We start from the raw sequence: 20441 nt of genomic DNA on the forward strand, positions 1-20441 counted from the left end.
GTGTTTGGAATAGCGGTGAGTGCAGTGTTTGGAATAGCAGTGAGTGCAGTGTTTGGAATAGCGGTGGGCGCGGTGTTTGGAATAGTGGTGAGTACTGTGTTTGGAATAGCGGTGGGCGCGGTGTTTGGAATAGCGGTGGGGTGCGGTGTTTGGAATAGCGGTGGGTGCGGTGTTTGGAATAGCGGTGGGCGCGGTGTTTGGAATAGCGGTGAGTACAGTGTTTGGAATAGCGGTGAGTGCAGTGTTTGGAATAGCGGTGGGCGCGGTGTTTGGAATAGCGGTGAGTACAGTGTTTGGAATAGCGGTGAGTACAGTGTTTGGAATAGCGGTGGGCGCGGTGTTTGGAATAGCGGTGAGTACAGTGTTTGGAATAGCGGTGAGTACAGTGTTTGGAATAGTGGTGGGTGCAGCAGGACGAGTATCAGGTATTAATTGTCCCATCATTCAGTTTGACAGAAATGTCTCATACTCAGATTCTCCAGCTGCCTCTGAACCCTGTGCATTTTCTCAACATCGCAGATGCCAGGTGTCCCCCGGATGGAAAACAATCCCAGAGTGGCAAACAAATAGTGGGCAAATCTGGCAAAAGTGAAAATAGAATTGAAATTGCAGACTGCTGTTAAATTCCAAAGGTGAAAGGTGTGTGAGTGTAGGGATTTTGCTAACACTGGTGGAATTGGTTCACTTGGTTTTCTTTGCCTGCAATAGCCATCTTTGACGTATCAAGGGCACCTGATGCAAGCCCTTAGGTGTGTCCAACTGGCAAGTTTCACTGAAGATGAGATGTTAATATGCTCCAGCCTGGCACAATTGGTAAATTTCCCACAATCTGTTTCCTGTTATGAAACATTTGTTATGCTGTGTGGCGTCCTGACTTGATCCAGGAGAGAGTCTTGGTTGGGACGTGAAACGGTTACATGAATTCAGCAGCAAGAATATGCAGACTTGCTCATCTATTGTACACAATGAAATAACAAGGACTGAAAGATTCTGTCCATCTTGTTTTAATTTCCTGTTCATTCCATTAGGCTGTGCTATCTACTTGTTTTATGTGATTGCAAGATCATTAATATACTAGTACAAGTACCTAACATCATATCATGGCAGCCAAGAGAGCACATTTCAAGGTGATTTGGGAAAAATAAAATCAAAGCTGCTGTGAATTTACAAGCTGGCATTCTCTGCTCTAATATTCTACAAATCTACCTACATAAAAGGATTTGTCGCACTGCTATGATAATGCCTCAAGATATGCACATACCTCTTGTTTTAACACGTCATAGAGTCAGTTTCACATTAGCAGTCAACAGTATAGAAAGCTGAAACGTCTGTTGAATATTAACTTTTTAACATTGAAGCTCTGTTATAATTTTCTGCTGAGGATTTTCAGATTGCTTTACTCGGGTGGCAAACGTGGAGAGTGGGGATTTAACTCCTGGGGCACATTAGGAGATATTGAATTTCTCCAACTTAACTCCAACTCACATTTCTAGTTTGCATAGATACAAATCATGGTTGGGGGGGGAGGGGGGGTGCAAGGGGATACAAGTTTTCACTCTGCTGCCAGGAGGCGGATAGGTCCAGGTAACTAGTCCAATGGCATTAATAAAGAGCCACCATTTGCCCCCATCTTTCAGGATTAACTTGTTAAATATCTTGCAGTGGTGAATGGAACCATAGCAGCTATAGATATAGAATAGTCATCTGTTCACAACTTACGACTAACGAGAGTCAAAGGTTATCAGGAACTAAAGCAAAGTGCTGGAGAAATGCTAAGGTCTGGCAGCATGTGTGGAGAGGGAAGCAATCATATCGAGTCTGATATGATGCTTCCTCAGAGCAGAGTAATTCAGGAGGTGGGCACAAATCTGTAGGTGAGGCATCATCAGATCAGCCGCGACTATCTTGAATGGAGGAGTAGACTTAAGGGGCCGAATAGCCTGTACCAGCTCAAGATTCATGTCTACATAATGTAAACATAATCATTCTTCATGGACAAAATGACATGTTAATCAGAAACTGCTAAGGAAACTCCTGCTGCTTCAGTCTCTAGACTCCCAGAATGAATTATATTTTTTAAAAGTCAACAAAAGGATTAAAGACTTTATTGCTTTTTAATATTTAATTTTAATTCCGCAGGTATGAAGAAGGACATGGGTCACCAAAAACTAAGTGAAATTTGAAAAAAGAATGATTATTTCAGTGAGTTGATGTGTAGTGTAAGAGAATAATACATGATTCAAATTGATCAGACAGGATTATCAAAGAATTCTTCAGGCTGCCCAATTGTAGCATATTATCAGTGTGCATGTAGGTGGATAATATTTAATCTTATGTGGAGATGCTGATCTTGTTTCATCTTTGATTAAATACACAAGCTAAATCCAATTACTGTAGCTGCATGGAAATGATAATGAATGCTCCAAAGAATTCTCATCCATTGATCCTGGCTATGGTGGGGGAATCTAAAAATTGACAAGTTCTCATACAGCTATAATATTATAATCACAAAATGTTGCTTGCTTTCAAAATAATAACCAAGCATTTGTTACTTCAGCCTGGGAGCACACAAAGAAGTGCTACAATACACGTCTCGAGAAATTTCATTTGGATGCCCGGACTTCACAATCCTGCAGTTTGTAAGGATGCAAAGCATTTTTTTGGGGTTGGGAGACCTGCAACCTACACAAGACCATGCACACAGACCAGGGCAACGTAGGGCCTTCTATTGTTGGGGTGGAAGAGGAAGAAAATAACATGACTTGGCACAAGAGAAACAAAATCAGGTCCATGTAACAAGCTGCCCAGATAAGAGAACAAAGGAGGACATAGCAGGGGAGCATAGTGCCATCATCGGCAGAACAATGTCATTACATCAGAATTTCACATTGACTGTTTTACTTTAAGAATGAGAATATGGGAATTTGTAATTAAAGTGTAAAGTAGGGGGCAAAATGTTGGACTTTAAGGTGGAGACTAATTGCATCTTGATTGCAGTAATGGTTGCACACTGATTTTGTTTGACCTGAAGATTGTATTGATTAATGTCTAGGGCCATTGATACGTAATATGACAGCAAGAAGGAAAGTAGGACCGATAACACCAATCTAAATTCTGTATCATCCATGATTGCAAAGGATTGTTATTTCAGAAAATTCTGATGCTTTGATCACATCATCTTTAAACCCATATCAAATCACTCCAAACTCCACTACCAGCAAAGTGAATAGTCCCACTTTTTCAATGTAAGTGATGCAGGTTGTTTAAGCAGGGAATCATTTCTTCCTACCTTTCTGAATCTTTTACTGTTGATATATGAGGCTTAAACTTGTTTTACCTTCAGAAATCCTTGTTGAGTGTCCCGGATGATTTCTACCCTATCCAGGTGATCATAAAGGGTAACCTTTACAATCTTGTCCCTTACCCTACAATTGATCTTTGAAACTGGGCCAGTAGTTCTTGAGTTCTGATTTGTTATCCTTGCAGAAAATTGGAACTACTTTGGGCATCCTTCCAACCAAACAGAACAACTCAAACAACTCAAAAGGTCGCTGAGTTGTTAAAGTTCTAGGCAAATGGCTTGTGGTTTTCTCATTCTTTAATCACTCTTTGGTGAATGTCCTCTGAACCAGCAATCTAATTCATCTTAATGTTTCTTATTATATCAGAATTGTTTACAATTTTATTACCTGAGGTTCGACCTGTGGTTGGCAGTAGGATTTAGAAATATCGATCTGAAATAATAATTTTAGTACCACTGTCATGCTTTAGTTGCTCACCTGAATCTGACCTATTTACAGTAATAATTTTCTGACTCCTAATTTAACCATTGTTACTGAGATTGCCTGCCATCGCCCTTATTGATCTCTTTACTACACTGGCTGCTTGTGGTTTTCTTCATTGAATACAATATTTATATCTATCTTTAGTGTAATCTTATTCCATTAAATAACTTGCTTACATTTTACTCTATCTCTGCACAATTCAGTTTGGTTTGTAAATGTCACATTGTAGAAATTATTTGCCTGAAACCGATTCCTGAATCCTAGCAATTCAAAACAACTTTTGGGATAAGGATCTTCCTTGCCATTCCAAATAAAAAGCTATGTGTCCCTTGTGTAATTGAACATCAGAGACTGACTGCATTTGCAAGGCTTTATATCTCCGATAGAAACCTCAACATATGTTACTGTTCAAATTCATTAAACACTGAAATGGTTGGTATCTCCTGAAAACATACAAATCTCTTTTCTTATTTTTCCACATTATATAAAAGCAATTCGAGGAGACATTTTAGATTGGGTTAGAATAATTATAGGAACCTATTGACTCAGAAAGCAATTGGAAAGAATTTACACTGACTGCATAGCTCCAGTAATGAAATGCTGCTCATCCTCCTGTGGAGTAACTTGTACTATTCATTGTAGATCTTTGTTTTTGATTGCTTTAGTTGTGTTTCCAATTTTACAGAAATGTTCCAGCCAGCAAAGTAATAGCCACGATCAAGCTGTCTTTGACTTTTGCCTTTGTTGGTTAATTAGTAAGATTTATAACTTGGCAACAATCTTATTATGCTACACAAAGCAATTTAAATTCCATGACCAGGATGCACTGCAAAGTGGTGATACTAATTTGCATAAAAGACAAAGGCGTGGATGCAACCAAAGTCAAAGTTAATGCTGAGCTTCTTGTTAAACGGTTAGAAATAGTTTTCTGCTGGTGAAATGCATGATTCATAAACATATCATCTTAAGAACATAAAATCATAGAGGAGCAGGACAGTGTTCCCTCTTGGGACCACGCAGCTACTCCAAAGTTTCGCTCACATTACGTGTATGCATGCTTATGTCACGTATACCCATGTTGGTGCATTGACTTCCAATTCTGAAAGTTGCTGTCAGCTGTGGAACTCAATGATCTTGTGCAGCAGCAAGAAACATTAGAGAACATAGGAGCAAGAGTAGACCGTTTGGCCCCCTAAGACGATAATGACTAACCTTCCACCTCAACCATATTCATCACATTATCCCTATATTTAGTGCTCGTAATGTCCAAAAAATATCTTTGACTTGAATATATTCAGTGATTGACCATCCACAGCTCTCTGCACAAAAGATTTCCAAAGGTTTACATATATTTAAGTGAAGAACATCTTACCTTGGACCTAAATTGTTCACCTTTATCGACATAGGCTCAGAGGGCTGAAGGGCCTGTTCCTGGGCTTTAGATTTTCTTTGTACTCTGAAAGTATTGACTCCTCATTTGAGACCCTCTAACCAAAAAACAAATCCTCCCAGCATCTAACCAATCAAGCTCCTTAAAACTTTTACGACTTATCTCTCATGAGATTGTTTGCAATTTGGATGTGCCAGTATTGGACTGGGGTGGACAAAGTTAAAAATCCACACAACACCAGGTTATAGTCCAATAGGTTTATTTGGAAGCACTAGCTTTCAAGGTGACAAGACCACAAGACACAAAATTTAGGGCAGCACGGTAGCTCAGTGGTTAGCACTGCTGCCTCACAGCACCAGGGTCCCAGGTTCAATTCTAGCCTCGGGTAACCGTCTGTGTGGAGTTTGCACATTCTCCCCGTGTCTGCGTGGGTTTTCTCTTGGTGCTCCGGTTTCCTCCCACAATCCAAAGATGTGCAAGTCAGGTGAATTGGCCATGCTAACTTGCCCATAGTGTAAGGGAAATAGGTCTGGGTGGATTATTCTTCGGAGGGTCGGTGTGGACTGGTTGGGCCGAAGGGCCTGTTCCACACTGTAGGGAATCTAATCTAATTGATATATTAAACACATTTTAGATTAAGTCTTTCATCTTTTAGAATGGGATATGCTAGTTTTGGTTCTTGAATACATAAATCCCAGAACTCCTTTTAAGTTACATTCTCAAGATAGCTTTTCTAACAATACGTGCCATCTCAGCTCAGACAATGCATTCAAGGTGTGACTTAAACTCTGACTGTGTCCCAATGTTGATTCAGACTGGTTCAGTTTCTAAAGTGGCATGTACAGAATCTTGCATGGATTTATGCAGCTTTTCAGCAAATAAAATGTAATTCTGCAAATACAAATTCACCCCACAAACTATATGTATACGTGTGCAGGAAAGATGGAGTGAGTGTGTGCATGTGGGTGTGAGTGTACGTGATAGAGTGTGTGTGAACATGTGTGTGTGTAAGCTTGGTCAAGTATGTGTGTGACTGTGATGGGGTAATTACCTGTGAGAGGGTGCGTGCGTGGGTGTGAGGGCATGTATATGTTTGCATATGAGAGAGAGCTTGTGTATGAGTGTGTGAGTATGTAAGAGAGTGTGTGTGTGTGTTTGTGTAAGAGAGAGTGTATAGTGCAGTGGGGTCACCTGTAGTGTGACATGAACCAAAGGTCCCAGTTAAGGCCATCCCCATGGGTATCAAACTTGGCTATCAGCCTCTGCTCAGCCACTCTGCAATGTCTCTTGTCTCGAAGTCTGCCGTGGAGGATGGTCACCTGAGGGTACAAGGCCGAATGTCCCAGACTGCAGAAGTGTTCCCCGGCTGGGAGGGGACATACTGCCTGGTGATCGTTGCGCGGTGTCCATTCATCCATCATCGTAGCCTCTGCTCAGTCTCAACAATGTACCATGCCTCGGGACATCTTGCCTGCAGCATGTGAGATAGACAACGTTGGCAGAGTCACATGAGTACCTGCCACATTCATGGTGGGGGGTGTCCCCATGTGTAACGGTGGTATCCATGCCGTCACTCTGACACATCTTGCAGAGGTTGCCGTGACAGGGTTGTGCATTGTTGTGATTGATGTTGTCCTGAAGGCTGGATAGTTTGCTGCGAACAATAATCTGTTTGAGGTTTGGTGTTTGTTTAAAGGCGAGAAGTGAAGGTGTGGGGAAGGTCTTGGTGAGGTGCTCATCCTCATTGATAATGTGTTGCAGGCTGCGAAGAACATGGCATAGTTTCTCAGCTCCTGGGAAGTACTGGACAACGAAGGGTACCCTGTCGGTTGCAGCCTCTGTCTGTCTCCTGAGGAGGTCATTGCGGTTTCTCATTGGAACACGTTGGAACTGACGGTCGATGAGTTGAGCATTTTAGCCTGTTCTTATGAGGGCATCCTTGTGCACTTTCAGGTGTCCGTCACATTCCTCCTCGTCTGAACAGATCCTGTGTCTGCGGACGGCTTTACTGTAGGGGATGGCTGTTTTAATATGTTTCTGTTGGAAGCTGGAGAAGTGTAGCATCGTGAGGTTATCCATGGGTTTGGGGTAGAGTGAGGTGCTGAGGTACCCATCCTTGATGGAGACGCATGTGAACAAGAATGAGACAGATACTAACAGTAGTCCATGGTGAGTTTGATGGTGGGATGAAACTCGATATCACTGTGTAGTTGTTTCAGTGACTCCTCACTATGGGTGCAGAGGAAGAAAATGTCATCAATTTGCCTGGTCTATAGTGTTGTTTGGAGGTTCTGTACAGAAAAGAAGTCTTGTTCGAACCTGTGTATGAAATTGTTGGTATATTGAGGTGCAAATTTGGTCCTCATAGCTGTTTCATGTGTCTGGTTGAAGAACTGGTTGTCAAAGGTGAAAATGTTGTGGTCGAGGATAAAAAGAATGAGTTGTAGTTTGGTGTTTGGAGATTGGCAGTTGTTGGTGTTGAGTACTGAGGCTGTTGCCGCGATGCCGTCATTGTGGGGGATGCTGGTGTAGAGTGCGGAAACATCCATTGTGACGAGGAATGTTCCTGGTTCGACCGGTCCATGGGTGCTGAGTTTCTTTAAGAAATCTGTAGTGTCGTGACAGAAGCTGGGGGTTCCCTGTACAATGGGTTTCAAGATGCCTTTGAAGTAGCCCGAGAGGTTCTCACACAGGGTCCCCTTGCCTGGTATGATGGGACGTCCTGGCGTTTTGGCTTTGTGTATCTTCAGAAGGCAGTTGAAGTCATCTACGTGAGAAGTTCTTGGGATGAGGACGCGTAGGGAACTCTGAAGGACTGGATCCAAAGTCCTGATCAATGTGTTTAGTTCAGAGGCGTGGTCTTTATGCAATCACATGTAACCTTAGTCTCCTCAATTTGTTGTATTAGGACAATCCTTTCATCCCAGCAATCATTTAGTGCAGTATTTCCTTGGTAGTCAGCTTCAGATAAACTGTATGTCCAATTTAGAACATAATTCAACAAACTCAACCACTTCCATTTACTTATGTGATATTAATTTTGTTGTGGTGGAATATCAACTAAAATAATCCAATGTTCTGCAATGAGTTATTGCTTGGATTATGTTTCAAATTCTCTGGAGTCAGATTCCAACCCACAACTTCAGAATTAGAGACAAGAGTACCAACTAACCCTGAACCAAAGAAATAGTGGAATGCGTTGCTGAGTGTAGAATGGAGGATAATAGATTTCTGAGACAGATGGACCAGTTCAGGGGCAGATGGGTCCTGTACCAGTTGATGGGTTACACCTTAATGGGACTGGGATTAACATCCTCATGGGGAGATTTGCTAGTGCTGTTGGGGTGGGTTTAAATTGGCTTGTCGGGGGTGAGAATCTGAGGGGTAACCCAAATCAGAAAAATTTAAGGTTAGTAACAGGAAGTTGAAAAGGTGCTAGGGAGAGGCAGAAGAAACAAACCCAAGCATTGAGTCTGGTCCGAAAACAGAATGATGTCCCAAAAACAAAACAAAACTGAGGGAAATCTGCCTGAATATATGCAGCATTTACAACAGGCAGGCATCTAAAAACAGGATTTGAGATACAGGGGTCTGATCTATCATAATAGAAATCTGCTGCAGGGTGACCAGGACTGGGAGCTGAATGTTCAAGGATATTCATTTTTTGGGAAAGACAGGCAAGAAGGAAAAAGAACAAAATCAGAAATTGTTGGATAAACTCAGCAGGAATGGCAACATCTGTGGAGAGAAAGCAGAGTTAACATTTTGGGTCCAATGACCTTCTTCTGAAACATTAATTCTGCTGTCTCTCCACAGATGCTGCCAGACCTGCTGAGTTTATCCAACAGTTTCTGGTTTTGTTTTTGATTTCCAGCATCTGCAGTTCTTTGGTTTTTTTGAAGAAGAAAAAGGAGGTGGCATTGCCCTGATAATAAGTGATGAGACCAGAACATCAGTAAGGGAGGCGCTCAGGTTGAGAGAACAAAGTGTAAGAGAATCCTTCAGGATATATGAGCATAATATCGAATTTTTCATGATGTTGGTGAGATGTTCATTGTGAAGCAATGTTGCTAAATTTGAAAAAGGAAAATGATGACATGAGGAACAAATTAGTAGAAGTGGTTTGGGAAAATACATTCAATACATTCATTCTACACAGGCAACTAGTCCATGGCATACATGACTCTACAGTCCTTCAAGATGCAACAACTCAATGAACGGTCAGCCAACCGTGACTGATAAAGGAAGCTCAGGATTAGGTAAAGTCAAAAGAAAAGGTTGATGAAAGTTTCCTGAAATAGCTGTAATTCTGAGGATTGGGAGGTTGTTTACAGTACAACAAAGGAGGCCCAAGGAACTGAGAAGGAAAGGGAGAATGGAAATGAGTGCAATTTAGCAAATAAAAACATAAAAACAGGCTGTAAAGCTTCAAAAGATATATGTAAAGGAAATATCTAGCTAAAACAAATGTGTTTCCATTGCAGGCAGAGGCAGGAGTGTTTGTAATGTGGAATTGAGAAATGGCAGAGAAGCTAAATTGTTACGTTGTTTTCACTGAGAAAGATCTCGCTGGAGTAGGGATCTGAAATTAGCATCAGTCAGAAGATTGTGTGGAAAAATGAATGGAGCTGAAAGCTGATAAATCCCCACAACCTGATATTCTACATCCCAGGGTGTTGAAGGATGTAGCTTTAGAGATAGTTGATGCAATGGTGATTATCTTCCAAATTTCCATCAATTCTGGAATGAGTCCTGTGGATTAGAACAAATGTCACCCCATTATTTAAGAAGGGAGGAAGAGAAAATGTGGAACTACAAACTTGTTAGCCTTACACCAGTAATACGGAAAATGTTAGCATTTTTACAAAGGAAGGATTAAATAAACATCTGGCTGATCATGATCTGATTGGTCATAGGCATAATGGATTTGTGAATGGAAAATAGTGTTGTCAAACTTGGAGTCTTTTAAAGATGTTACTAACAAAATTGATAAAAGAGATTGATAGACACAGCATTCTTAGACTTTCAGAATGCTTTTGATAAATTCCCCCACAAGAAGCTGGTTAGAAGTTTAAAGCACATAGCATCAGAGGTAATATCCTGGCATGGATTAATGATTGGCCAACAGACAGAAAATGGATTAGAAATAAGTAGATCATTCTCATGACTTGTGCCCCAGCTGTTCTTAGGTCAAAGCTAGATAGATTTTTGAGCAGTGAAGGAATTAAGGATTATGGTGAGAGGGTGGGTGAGTGAAGCTGAGGCCATGACAAGATCAGCCATGATCTTATTGAACGGTGGGCCAGACGGCCTACTCCTGCTCCTAGTCCTTATGTTCTTAATATATATCAATGATTTAGAGAAGGGAGTCAAATGTGATATTTTCAAATTTCTCAAGCTTTGAAGAATGAGAGATTATCTCATTGAAATTTACAAAATACTTGAAGGGCTCGATGGGATAGATGCAGGTAAAATGTTTTCTCTAATTGTGAGACCAAACCAGGGGGATGCTACTTAATTGGGATAAGGAGGACTATTTGGAATTCTCCACCCCAAAGGGTCGTGGAAGCTCAGTCACTGAGTATGTTTAAGGTAGAGATTGATATATTTCCAATTACCAATGGTGTACAGGATTGCAGGGATGGAGTAGGGAAAAGGCCTTAGAATGTTCAATCAGGCATCATAATAGTGAATGTTGGGGTAGGTTTGACAGACTGAATGGCAACAGTGAGGACTGCAGATGGTGGAAATTAGATTCTAGATTAGAATGGTGCTGGAAAAGCACAGGTGGTCAGGCAGCATCCAAGGAGCAGGAAAATCGACATTTCGGGCAAAAGCCCTTCATCAGGAATGGCCTACTCCTGTAACTCTGCTCCTTCTGTTCTTAAAGCTAGCTTTCAGAAAAGTTTTATGAAACAGGTAATTTTACTTTAAAATCCTTGGTGACAAACTGATGAGCTAGGCACAGTCACCGATCCCAAGGAATAATGAGATAGATGAGATCTGTCGGAAGCTGTGGCTCTTTATTTTTGAAAGATTGTTCTCATTAGGATGGCTCTTTGTGTATAGAATGGGCCCCTTATCCAAACCCATCAAATCCCTGATGGACATCCTGCATTGATGTTATCTCCAAAGTAGCAGAGGAAGAGATTTCAGTCATGGAAGGTAGCTGGAAATTAAATAAAGTCATTCCAGTGAGAAACGTGTTCGCTACAGTGATCTTTTGAGCAGAAGTGTGAACACTACAGTTATTCGCTATAGCCTTCAAATGTATTTTGTTCACACTACATTAAAAAATAAGTGGCAAAATGCTACGATGTTGCATTACAAGTGGTGCAATAATCTGTGAAGTCTAAATTATAGAATTTCTCCATTAATTCCTTGAATTGTTATGCATTTCCTGTCATGGTTGACAGTATGGAGAGAGATTTGGATCACATGTCTTTTCAGATCTCTTGATGTGTTTAATGAAGGAGATGAATGGCCCTTTTCCTGGTTACATTGTGCTTTCATTCACAGCAGAATTCAAGTAGGTAGCTTTAAACTGTGAACTGTTGCAATCGCTGAGTGTAATGACACATGAAGTCAGAACTCTCTTGTTTTAATCTGCTGTATGCCACCAGGTCACAGTTTCAATAAGGAGTTTATTTATAGCTGCTTTCCTAATTGCTGCTACAGTTCATGCATCATCATATCATGTCTCAATTTTGCTTTTCCATCCTGTCTCCAGGTTCATAAGGAAGCAGGGTTTAGACAGGATTTTCTTTGAGTGTGATACGCACATGTGGCGCCTAGGAGACAGGAAAATCCCTGAAGGTATCACTGTCGATGGTGGTTCTGACTGGTTCCTCCTCAGTAGAAAATTTGTGGAATATGTGAACTATTCTGAAGATGAGCTGGTGAGCCACATGAAGCAGTTCTATGCCTACACCCTGCTGCCTGCTGAGGTAGGAAAGAAAAAGCTAAGATTCCTTTGTGAATATTTTTAAAAAGAAAATGTATTGTGTCTCACCACAATTGTTGTGTTTAGCTATTAGGTATCAGTGGACTTTTAAGCAAGTGAATATTTTTGATTTAAAGACTGAATTTACAGTTTATTGCATGTGACATCATAGCCATGTTAAGAATCAGAACAGGCATTGTCCAGAGCCAAGGAAAAGTCAAAGGCAGTGCCTGCTCCACTAGAATAAGACCCAGTGCTGCTTAATTGCTGCAGCTTTTGACCACATGATTTGCAGCTATCAAGAACATTGTATGTGGGGGAGTTAGAATCTGTGGTTTAAAAAGACTAGCCCATTTTAGAATATTCTGGTCTTTTCAGATTCACTGCAAATGCTACGGAAATCTCCACATTTTTGAAATGACCTGAGTATCTATTGTCATCACTGTGTATTATATTATGATGAACTGTTGATTCTCATTTTTAAAAAAGTTATGTTGCCAAGTTAGTTAAACGACTGAATAGTGAATTGTTGTCATGTTGTAAAACGGCTTCCAGGTTTCCTCACAATGTTTCCCCAAAGTTTAGAATTCCTGGGCAGCCATCAATCAGATGTATGTTCATACTGAGTTTTGATGTTTACCTCTGAATCAAGAAATAATTTAACCCTACTTCACTTCCCCCAAACAAGGACTAAGAGATAAATAGTATGTTAGAATTTTGAAACTGGAACCATAGCCCACTTCAAACTCCCCCACTTGTAGATTTAACCCTGGAGCAATGAAGCATGATTAATTGGATCTGCTCGCAGGTCCATCTGAATGATGGCATGAGGCTGCCTTCCTTCATTTCAACAATCTTTGTCTTTTTTCAAACTCATGTCAGTTGGTGTTTCCTGGCCTCAGAAAATGAAAAGGTGCAAGTATCATTATAGCATTGCCTGTGGGCCAGGCTTCCTCCAGCCACCCACTAAACCAATATCCATCATGTCTACTTGCCCTCACTACCATCCACCAGCACGACACTCACTTTGTGACCAGCAGCTATGCTCCTCATTGATTGATTACTTTGTATTCTTCACCCCTTCATCGACATGCTTTCCTCTGGGTTCCCCAGGATTGTTCCCCAGGCTTCTCACCTACCTATCAGGCTGCCTGTGGACAATAAACTGACAGAAAAAAATCTGAAAGGATCCCTGTAAATCTTCAGACTTTCCTGATTGCAACACAGCTTCCTGCTCTGGGCTAAAACCCAGGTCAATGTTCCTGAAACTTATTATTACAAATTAGATAATAGTTCATATCAGCATTGAGTTTATCTGGATAATGTCTACAGTGAACTTGACATTCACAAATAGCCATGTGTTACTGTCTTAGACTTTAAGATAATCAGGTAATGTTGCAGTGATTCTAATTTCACTTTGAGAAAGAATCATCTGTTTAACTATACACTTGCTGATCCTTCATGACATTGGACATTTACTCAGTGATAACAATGACTGGAACGTGAGGTAATATTTTATTGGTTAGGATTTACTTTTGATTTTCTCACATTTATTGCAGACATGTATAGGAAATGAAGTGACACATTTTACAGAATGCTGAATTGAATCACAAGTGAATCTGTGGAATTCTTTAGGACTGAGGGTAGTTTAAGGCTGAGACATTAAATATATTCAAGACTGAAATGAACAAATTTTTAATCAGTAATAGATTTGAAGGCTATGGGAATAAGGTGACAAAGTGGATTTGAGGATTATCAGATCAGCCGTGATCTCATTGGCAGATGGAACTCAATGGGCTGAATGGCCTCTATCTGCTCCTATGTACTATAGATCCAGAAATGATTTAGTTCTGATTGCCGTCTTCATTCAGTGAAATCTCTGTAGTTTCTTGTTGTCGCTTAATTTCTTGTGGATTTCAGCAAAAAAATGTGAAGCAAGAACATATAACCAACAAAGTATCACCTCACTTTCCAGTCTTTATTATTATAAATTATTATCATTATTATAAATATTCAGTGTCATGAAAGGTCAACCATTTTGTGTGGTTTGTGTATAATATGAGCTTTCTATGTCCTATGTTTGCTGTTTATCCAGTATAGAAAGTATAAAATCTGTTTTCTAAATGATCATATCCTATTTAAGAAGTTCATAATTCCTAATAGAAAGGTAGAAAAGCAAGAGTGGGCCAGTCAGGATCAGGAGTGGGCCAGTCAGGCTCAGGAGTAGGTCAGTCAGGGACAGGAGTAGGTCAGTCAGGGACAGGAGTAGGTCAGTCAGGGACAGGAGTAGGTCAGTCAGTATATAGAGCCTGCTTTGGCATTCAGCATGTTCGTGGCTAATCCTCTCTCTCTCTCTCAAAGATGTACATATGTCTCCACATACCCCTTTATTAATTAGTGAACTGCAGAGCTTTGACATACTCAGTTATGATGACATAATTTTGTTCTTTATCTTCCCACACTTACCAGCAGTTTGTTTTTATTTCCATCCCAAAATAATACTCATGTTTACAATTGCCAGAGGTATGTATCATGTCCCGGTACTGTGCAGTGATGCCATCTGCAGATGTGGCCAGGATAAGTTGTCAAAGTCTCTTCTGGTCTGGCAGTACCTGTCTGGGGAGGTGGAGTAAAGCAAACTGCTGTCTTGCCTGTTAATTCCAGGGACGTGTTTCATGGTGACTGTGTAATTTTGACAATTAGCCTGGTTTCTGCTCAATGTTCCAGTTTCTATCTTCTGTCAAAGTCACTCATATAGAAGCAAAGAAAGCTGCTGGTCAAAGAAGAGGTGTGCTGATTTTCAGAAAAAAACTATTTTGTTGGATTTTAGGCTTGATTTCAAATACATCAAAGTTTATTATCTTTGGATAGCAGCAAAAACACAGACTGTGCGTCCTTAGAGAGCAAATTATTTCTACGGATGCTGATTAATTTGTTACCATGAACTGGGATTTTGACATCGAACTGGAAAGCTCAGTTAAAGATATTTCCCAAATTGACAGATCCACTTCCTTTAAAAAGGTTGCCTTCTGCTGTACTTCCCTTCAGGGAGGGAGAAGTCAGGCTTACCATCTCGAGTGGCAATTGGCAGGCAGCCTTTGGAAACAGTGCCAAAGCGATCTGATTACAAGGTCTTTGAACCAATTGTGTTAAAAGTTATGCTTAGTCCTCTCGCCCTTGCCTCTCATTCACCTTCTATGGCCTCCTTTTTTCCATGGACCCCTGCAATTTCCATGCCTATTCACCAAGAACACAGTACAGAACAGTGAGTCATAGAAAATCAATAGCCAGTCTTGACACACACTTAACAAAATAACCCATTTTGAAATCTTAAATACATCTGTTGCCCTTACAATCCTTGCTTTTATAAAAATGTCAGATGGAACCCTTCTCGTACAGTAACAGACGTGTATCTCATTTTACATCATTTGATCTTGTCTGAATAAACATGCAGCATTGAAAGAGAGAGTTCAAAAAAAACTTTTAAACATGTCAATCAAAATAAACCATCCATTTGCACCTATGAACGACATTCCTTCTCATTTTTCTTGCTGCTGCACACACCTCCAAAGTGTGTGTGCAGTTTGGCCAATGGAAACTGCAAATCAATGTATCGCATATTGATCAGCTTACGCAAATCCCCTGAGTGAGCGTGCAGCACAGAGGGTACATTGGCTCAGCAAGGTCTGTTTTCACAGGCAATCTGTTCATGTTGGAAATGAACCAACCATTCATAGTAGGTCATCTCTGACTGTATCAACAAAAACAGACATGTTTCTCTGGTTGGCGTTAATATGAATGTCTCGCAGAGCTCCAAGGGTGTAATCCGAGAAGACACTGCCTCTTTGAGATGATGGTGGATAGCAACTTATGCATTACTGAGTGTCATAGAGTTATACTGGATAGTACAGAGGAGGCTCACTACTTTAGTTCTGGAATTGAGAAGGTTAGCTTATGAGGACACATTTAGTATACGGGGTCTATACTCGTTGGAATTTAGAAGAATGAGGGGGGATCTTATAGGAACATATAAAATTATGAAGGATATAGATAAGAGAGAAGCAGGGAATTGTTTCCACTGGTGGGTGAAACTACAACTCGGGGCATAGCCTCAAAATAACGAGGAGCAGGAGTTGAGGAGGAACTTCTTCACCCAAAGGGTTATGAATCCATGGTATTCCCTGCCCAGTGAAGCAGTTGAGGCTTCCTCATTGAAGGTTTTTAAGGCAAAGACAGAGAGATTTTTGAACAATAAAGGAGTTAAGGATTATATTGAGTGGGTGGAAGTCCACAAAAAGATTATCATGATCTGATTAAATGGCAGACAGACTCCATGGCCCAGATGGCCTACTCCTGCTCCTATTGCTTATGTTTTTATGTTCTTATGTATTGCTCTCTTAATATTGAGTTCCTGGGCTTGTCTTTTCCTTTTGAATGTACTGTCTGTACATGTTGTTTTTACCATTAGTCGCTTTCTGTTTCCTCCCAGTAGTCTGTCTTTTTGTACCAATTATATTGCTCTGGAATTCTGGGTGATTAGTAAAAGCTCACAGGGGGACAGGTAATTAGGTACATTTTGCTTACTCACATGAAAATATATGACTGTTTGGATTCAATCAAACTGTTCAAGGAAAAAATCCACATTCACTGACCTTTCATTTAATTTTTAGGAGGGAGTGGCTACATTACAGTGGGTCACATACCATGTAGTTTGAGCATGGATTATGGATTATAACTGCATGAAAAGGTCAAATTGATACCTTTAGCCAGCTAATATGATTTGATTGAATATCAGCTATATTTTATATATGTATAATCCAAACTAAATTAAACTGAATAAGAATGAGATTGATCACAAACTGGCTTTACAGCTGTCTATCACCAATTCAGGTTACAGTCAGAGGGGAAAGGGGGATGCCTGCTCTGTCATTCAAGATTATGGTTAATCTGAAATCTCGCTCCATCTACCCATGTTTTCTCCAGATATCTTAATATTCTTGTTGACCATATTCTATCAATTGCTCTTTTACTTGGGCTTTGCACTGGCAGGACAAAGTAATTAGACTCGCTACCGATATCATTGTCTTAGAGTAAGTAAAGATGAGAAGTTCAAACGAGTGTGTGGAGTTTGAGAAACGTTAAGTGTGGAGATAGATTACCTATATTATCAGATGTCACCTTTACCACCTATTACATAAACACTGGCAAATAACTGCAAAGCTTCTGATTTATTTAATTTTTAAAGATACTTCATCTGGTCTGAAACATGCAGAATGCATCATGACAGAAGCTTTGTGTTATGTCAGATATTCACATTCAGCTGGATGTTAAATGTTAACATTTTGTTACCTTTCTAATTCAGTCCTTCTTCCATACGGTCCTGGAGAATAGTCAGCTCTGTGAGACGATGGTGGATAACAACTTGCGGATTACCAACTGGAATCGGAAACTTGGCTGCAAGTGCCAGTATAAACACATCGTGGACTGGTGTGGCTGCTCCCCCAATGACTTCAAGCCACAAGATTTCCACCGCTTCCAGGTAGCTTCAATACTTGCTGATAAATATGGCTCCAACTGGTCCTAACATTACTCTTACTGCCAATGATACTGCTGTTACAAAAAACAACTTGTGTTCAGACATGAGGGCTGAGGTTCTGGTGAATTCTCATGGTGTAAGAAAGGAATTCACCAGAATAGCTCTCAATATTATTAATTGTCAGTTCTGATCTCAGGATTATTTTTCGTGTTTGGAGGGTAGGAGCCAACAAGGATCTGTTGATTATTTGGATCAGAATTATATTGGGAAAAGGCAGGAGTTTGGTCCAGGGAATGGGCACATTTGGCTGAGTGGCTTCTTTCTGCACTGCAACAATTCTGTGGTTCTGTGAAGGTGAAGCTAATAAAGGTAACACCATATTCACAAGCACGTGAGGTGGAAAGGATTATTGGAGAGTGGGAACTGCGTTGTTAAAAGAAAGGGGATAAAACTTGATGTCACCTGGTGTGGGAAGCTGAGAAGGAAAGTTGAGTTATCAAATATTTAGTGAGTGTGGGATTCGAGAAGTAGAGATTAGGCTTGTCGATAAGATGAGCTGAGGGGGAAGGGGGAAACAGATGGAATGTGAGCATTGCTGGCAAGGGCAGTATTCGCTGTCAAAACTGAATTGTCTTCAAGAATGCGGTGAGCTACCACTTTGTGAACCACTCCAGTCTTTCTAGTGTAGGTACACCTATGGTACTGTGAAGGAGGTGTTTGAAGATTTTGACCCAGGGGACAGTGATGTAGTTCCAAGGAGGGATGCTGAGTGGCTTGGAGGAGAACTTGCAAGGGGTGATGTTCCCATGTAACCTCCTTTTTTCGTGAGGTGGAAGAGGTTGCATGTTAGGAAGATGCTATCTAAGGAGCCTGGTTGAATTACTGCAGTGTGTCTTGTAGATGGTGCAGACTTCTGCCTCTGTACATCGCTGTGGAAGGAGTGAGGGTTTGAAGTGGTGGATTGGTAGATGGTGGGTAGATATCCTTCAGGGACATGGCTAAAACCATCACCATTGTTGATAGATCGGAAATGAAAATAATACTCTCTTTCAATCCACACAGCAAACGGCGAGGCCAACGTTTTTTGCTCGGAAGTTTGAGGCTGCAGTTAACCAAGAGATCATTGGTCAGCTGGACTCCTATCTGTTTGGGAACTACCCAGCTGGCACGACAGCCCTGAAGGCGTACTGGGAAAATGTATATGATGAGCCGGATGGCATCCATAGCATCAGCGACACATACTTGACCATGTATCACTCGTTCACCCGCCTTGGTCTCAAAAGAGCAGAGTCTTCCTGGCATTCCAAAGAGGAGAATAAGTGCAGGTGAGAGAGAAACTGCATATAACTTGTGAAAATTGTGGCATTGCTGCTGTTATGGTATGCACACCATTGTGAAAATGAGGCGAGTGAAATAATTTTGCTGATTGAAAGGGAATTTGAAGAATTTTGGTAGGGTTTCTCCCTCAGAAGTATGATTCTATTCCCATAATGCAATATATGCATTACATTACTGCTAATATTGCACCTTTCATAATGTACATCTCAGCCAATGAATTACCTTTGAAATGTAGTCACTATAATAACATTGGGAATTACAGCAACCAGTTTGAGCACAGTGTGATCCCAGCAAAATGCATTGATGTAATTAAACATAATCTGCTTTATTAGAATCATAGAAAAATTATGGCATAGAAAGAGGCCATTCAATCCATCGTTCTGTGCTGGCTAATAATGAGAGAAAAGGAATCTAACCTGTCAATTTAATCCCACTTTCAGCTCCTGTTCTGTAACCTTCTAAATTACAGACTCCATGTGCATTGAAGTTACAATGCTCACTGAGAGTTAACCGTTGGCCAGGACATCAGAACTCCCCTGCTGCTCTTGAATCGTTGCATGGAATATTCTTTGCCCGTTTGAGGGGCCAATTGAGACTTCAACATAAAAGTGCATTCTTTCCGATGGGCTTTTAACAGTACAGATTTCCCTCAGGACTGGATTGAGGTGTTAGTCCTGCAGTAAGGCATGAACCCATTAAACCAATTTAAGTAAAGCTCTTTGAGGATGTACCAAGCAGAATGGGTCTGATGTAATTGAATTTCCAAAAGGTGTTCAGTAAGGTTATTGTAGAATGTACTGTCAGAGCTGGCGCACTAAAAGGCAAAGAGGATTGGCTAAATAGAACAAAATGGAGATTGGATAAATTTGTCATTTTCAGGTTGGCCAGCTCTAAATCGTGGAGTGCCATGGGGCTCAGTGCTGGAGCCTTAACTATTTATGATTTATGTTAATGATTTGGATGAAAGGATTAACAATATTTTAGCCAAATTTGCTGGTGATGTAAGGATAGGAAGGAAAGCCTGTAAGTAGGATACAAAGAGTCGGCAAAGGGATATAAATAGGTTCAGTGAGTGGGGAAGAATTGGCAGATGGTGTATAACGCAGGGAAAAGTGAGATTGTTCACCTTGGCAGGAAGAACAACATCTTATTTAAGGGAGATAGAGAGAGAGAGAGAGAGAGACTGCATAATGCTGCAGTACAAGAAGGCTCTGGGTATCCTTGTTCATGAATCACATAAACTAGTGTACAGGTTCAGCAAGTGATTCAGAAGGTGAATGGAAGGTTCTGGAATACCAATGTAGGCAATTGTTACAATTGTACAGGATATTGGTGATACTACACCTCAAATACTGCATACAGGTCTTGCTCAAGGAGTGACATACCTGAATTGGAAGCAGTTCAGAGAAAGTTAGGGATGAGGATCTGTCTTGAGAGGAAAGTTTGAAG

At 40.7% G+C, this 20441-nt stretch overlaps 1 protein-coding gene across 1 annotated transcript in view; it reads left to right on the plus strand.

Moving 5' to 3' along the window:
• The window catches only part of xylt1 (xylosyltransferase I), a gene marked incomplete at its 5' end in the record, with an annotated part of 138267 nt that overhangs the window by 93133 nt on the left and 24693 nt on the right, over positions 1-20441 (plus strand). The window contains 3 exons of the mRNA XM_043711099.1: positions 11906-12122; positions 17481-17657; positions 18717-18979. Coding sequence (XP_043567034.1) covers positions 11906-12122; positions 17481-17657; positions 18717-18979 — 657 coding nt within the window. The remainder of the gene's footprint in view (positions 1-11905; positions 12123-17480; positions 17658-18716; positions 18980-20441) is intronic.

The sequence above is a fragment of the Chiloscyllium plagiosum genome, chromosome 21 (assembly GCF_004010195.1).
Source record: "Chiloscyllium plagiosum isolate BGI_BamShark_2017 chromosome 21, ASM401019v2, whole genome shotgun sequence".
NCBI lineage: Eukaryota > Metazoa > Chordata > Chondrichthyes > Orectolobiformes > Hemiscylliidae > Chiloscyllium > Chiloscyllium plagiosum.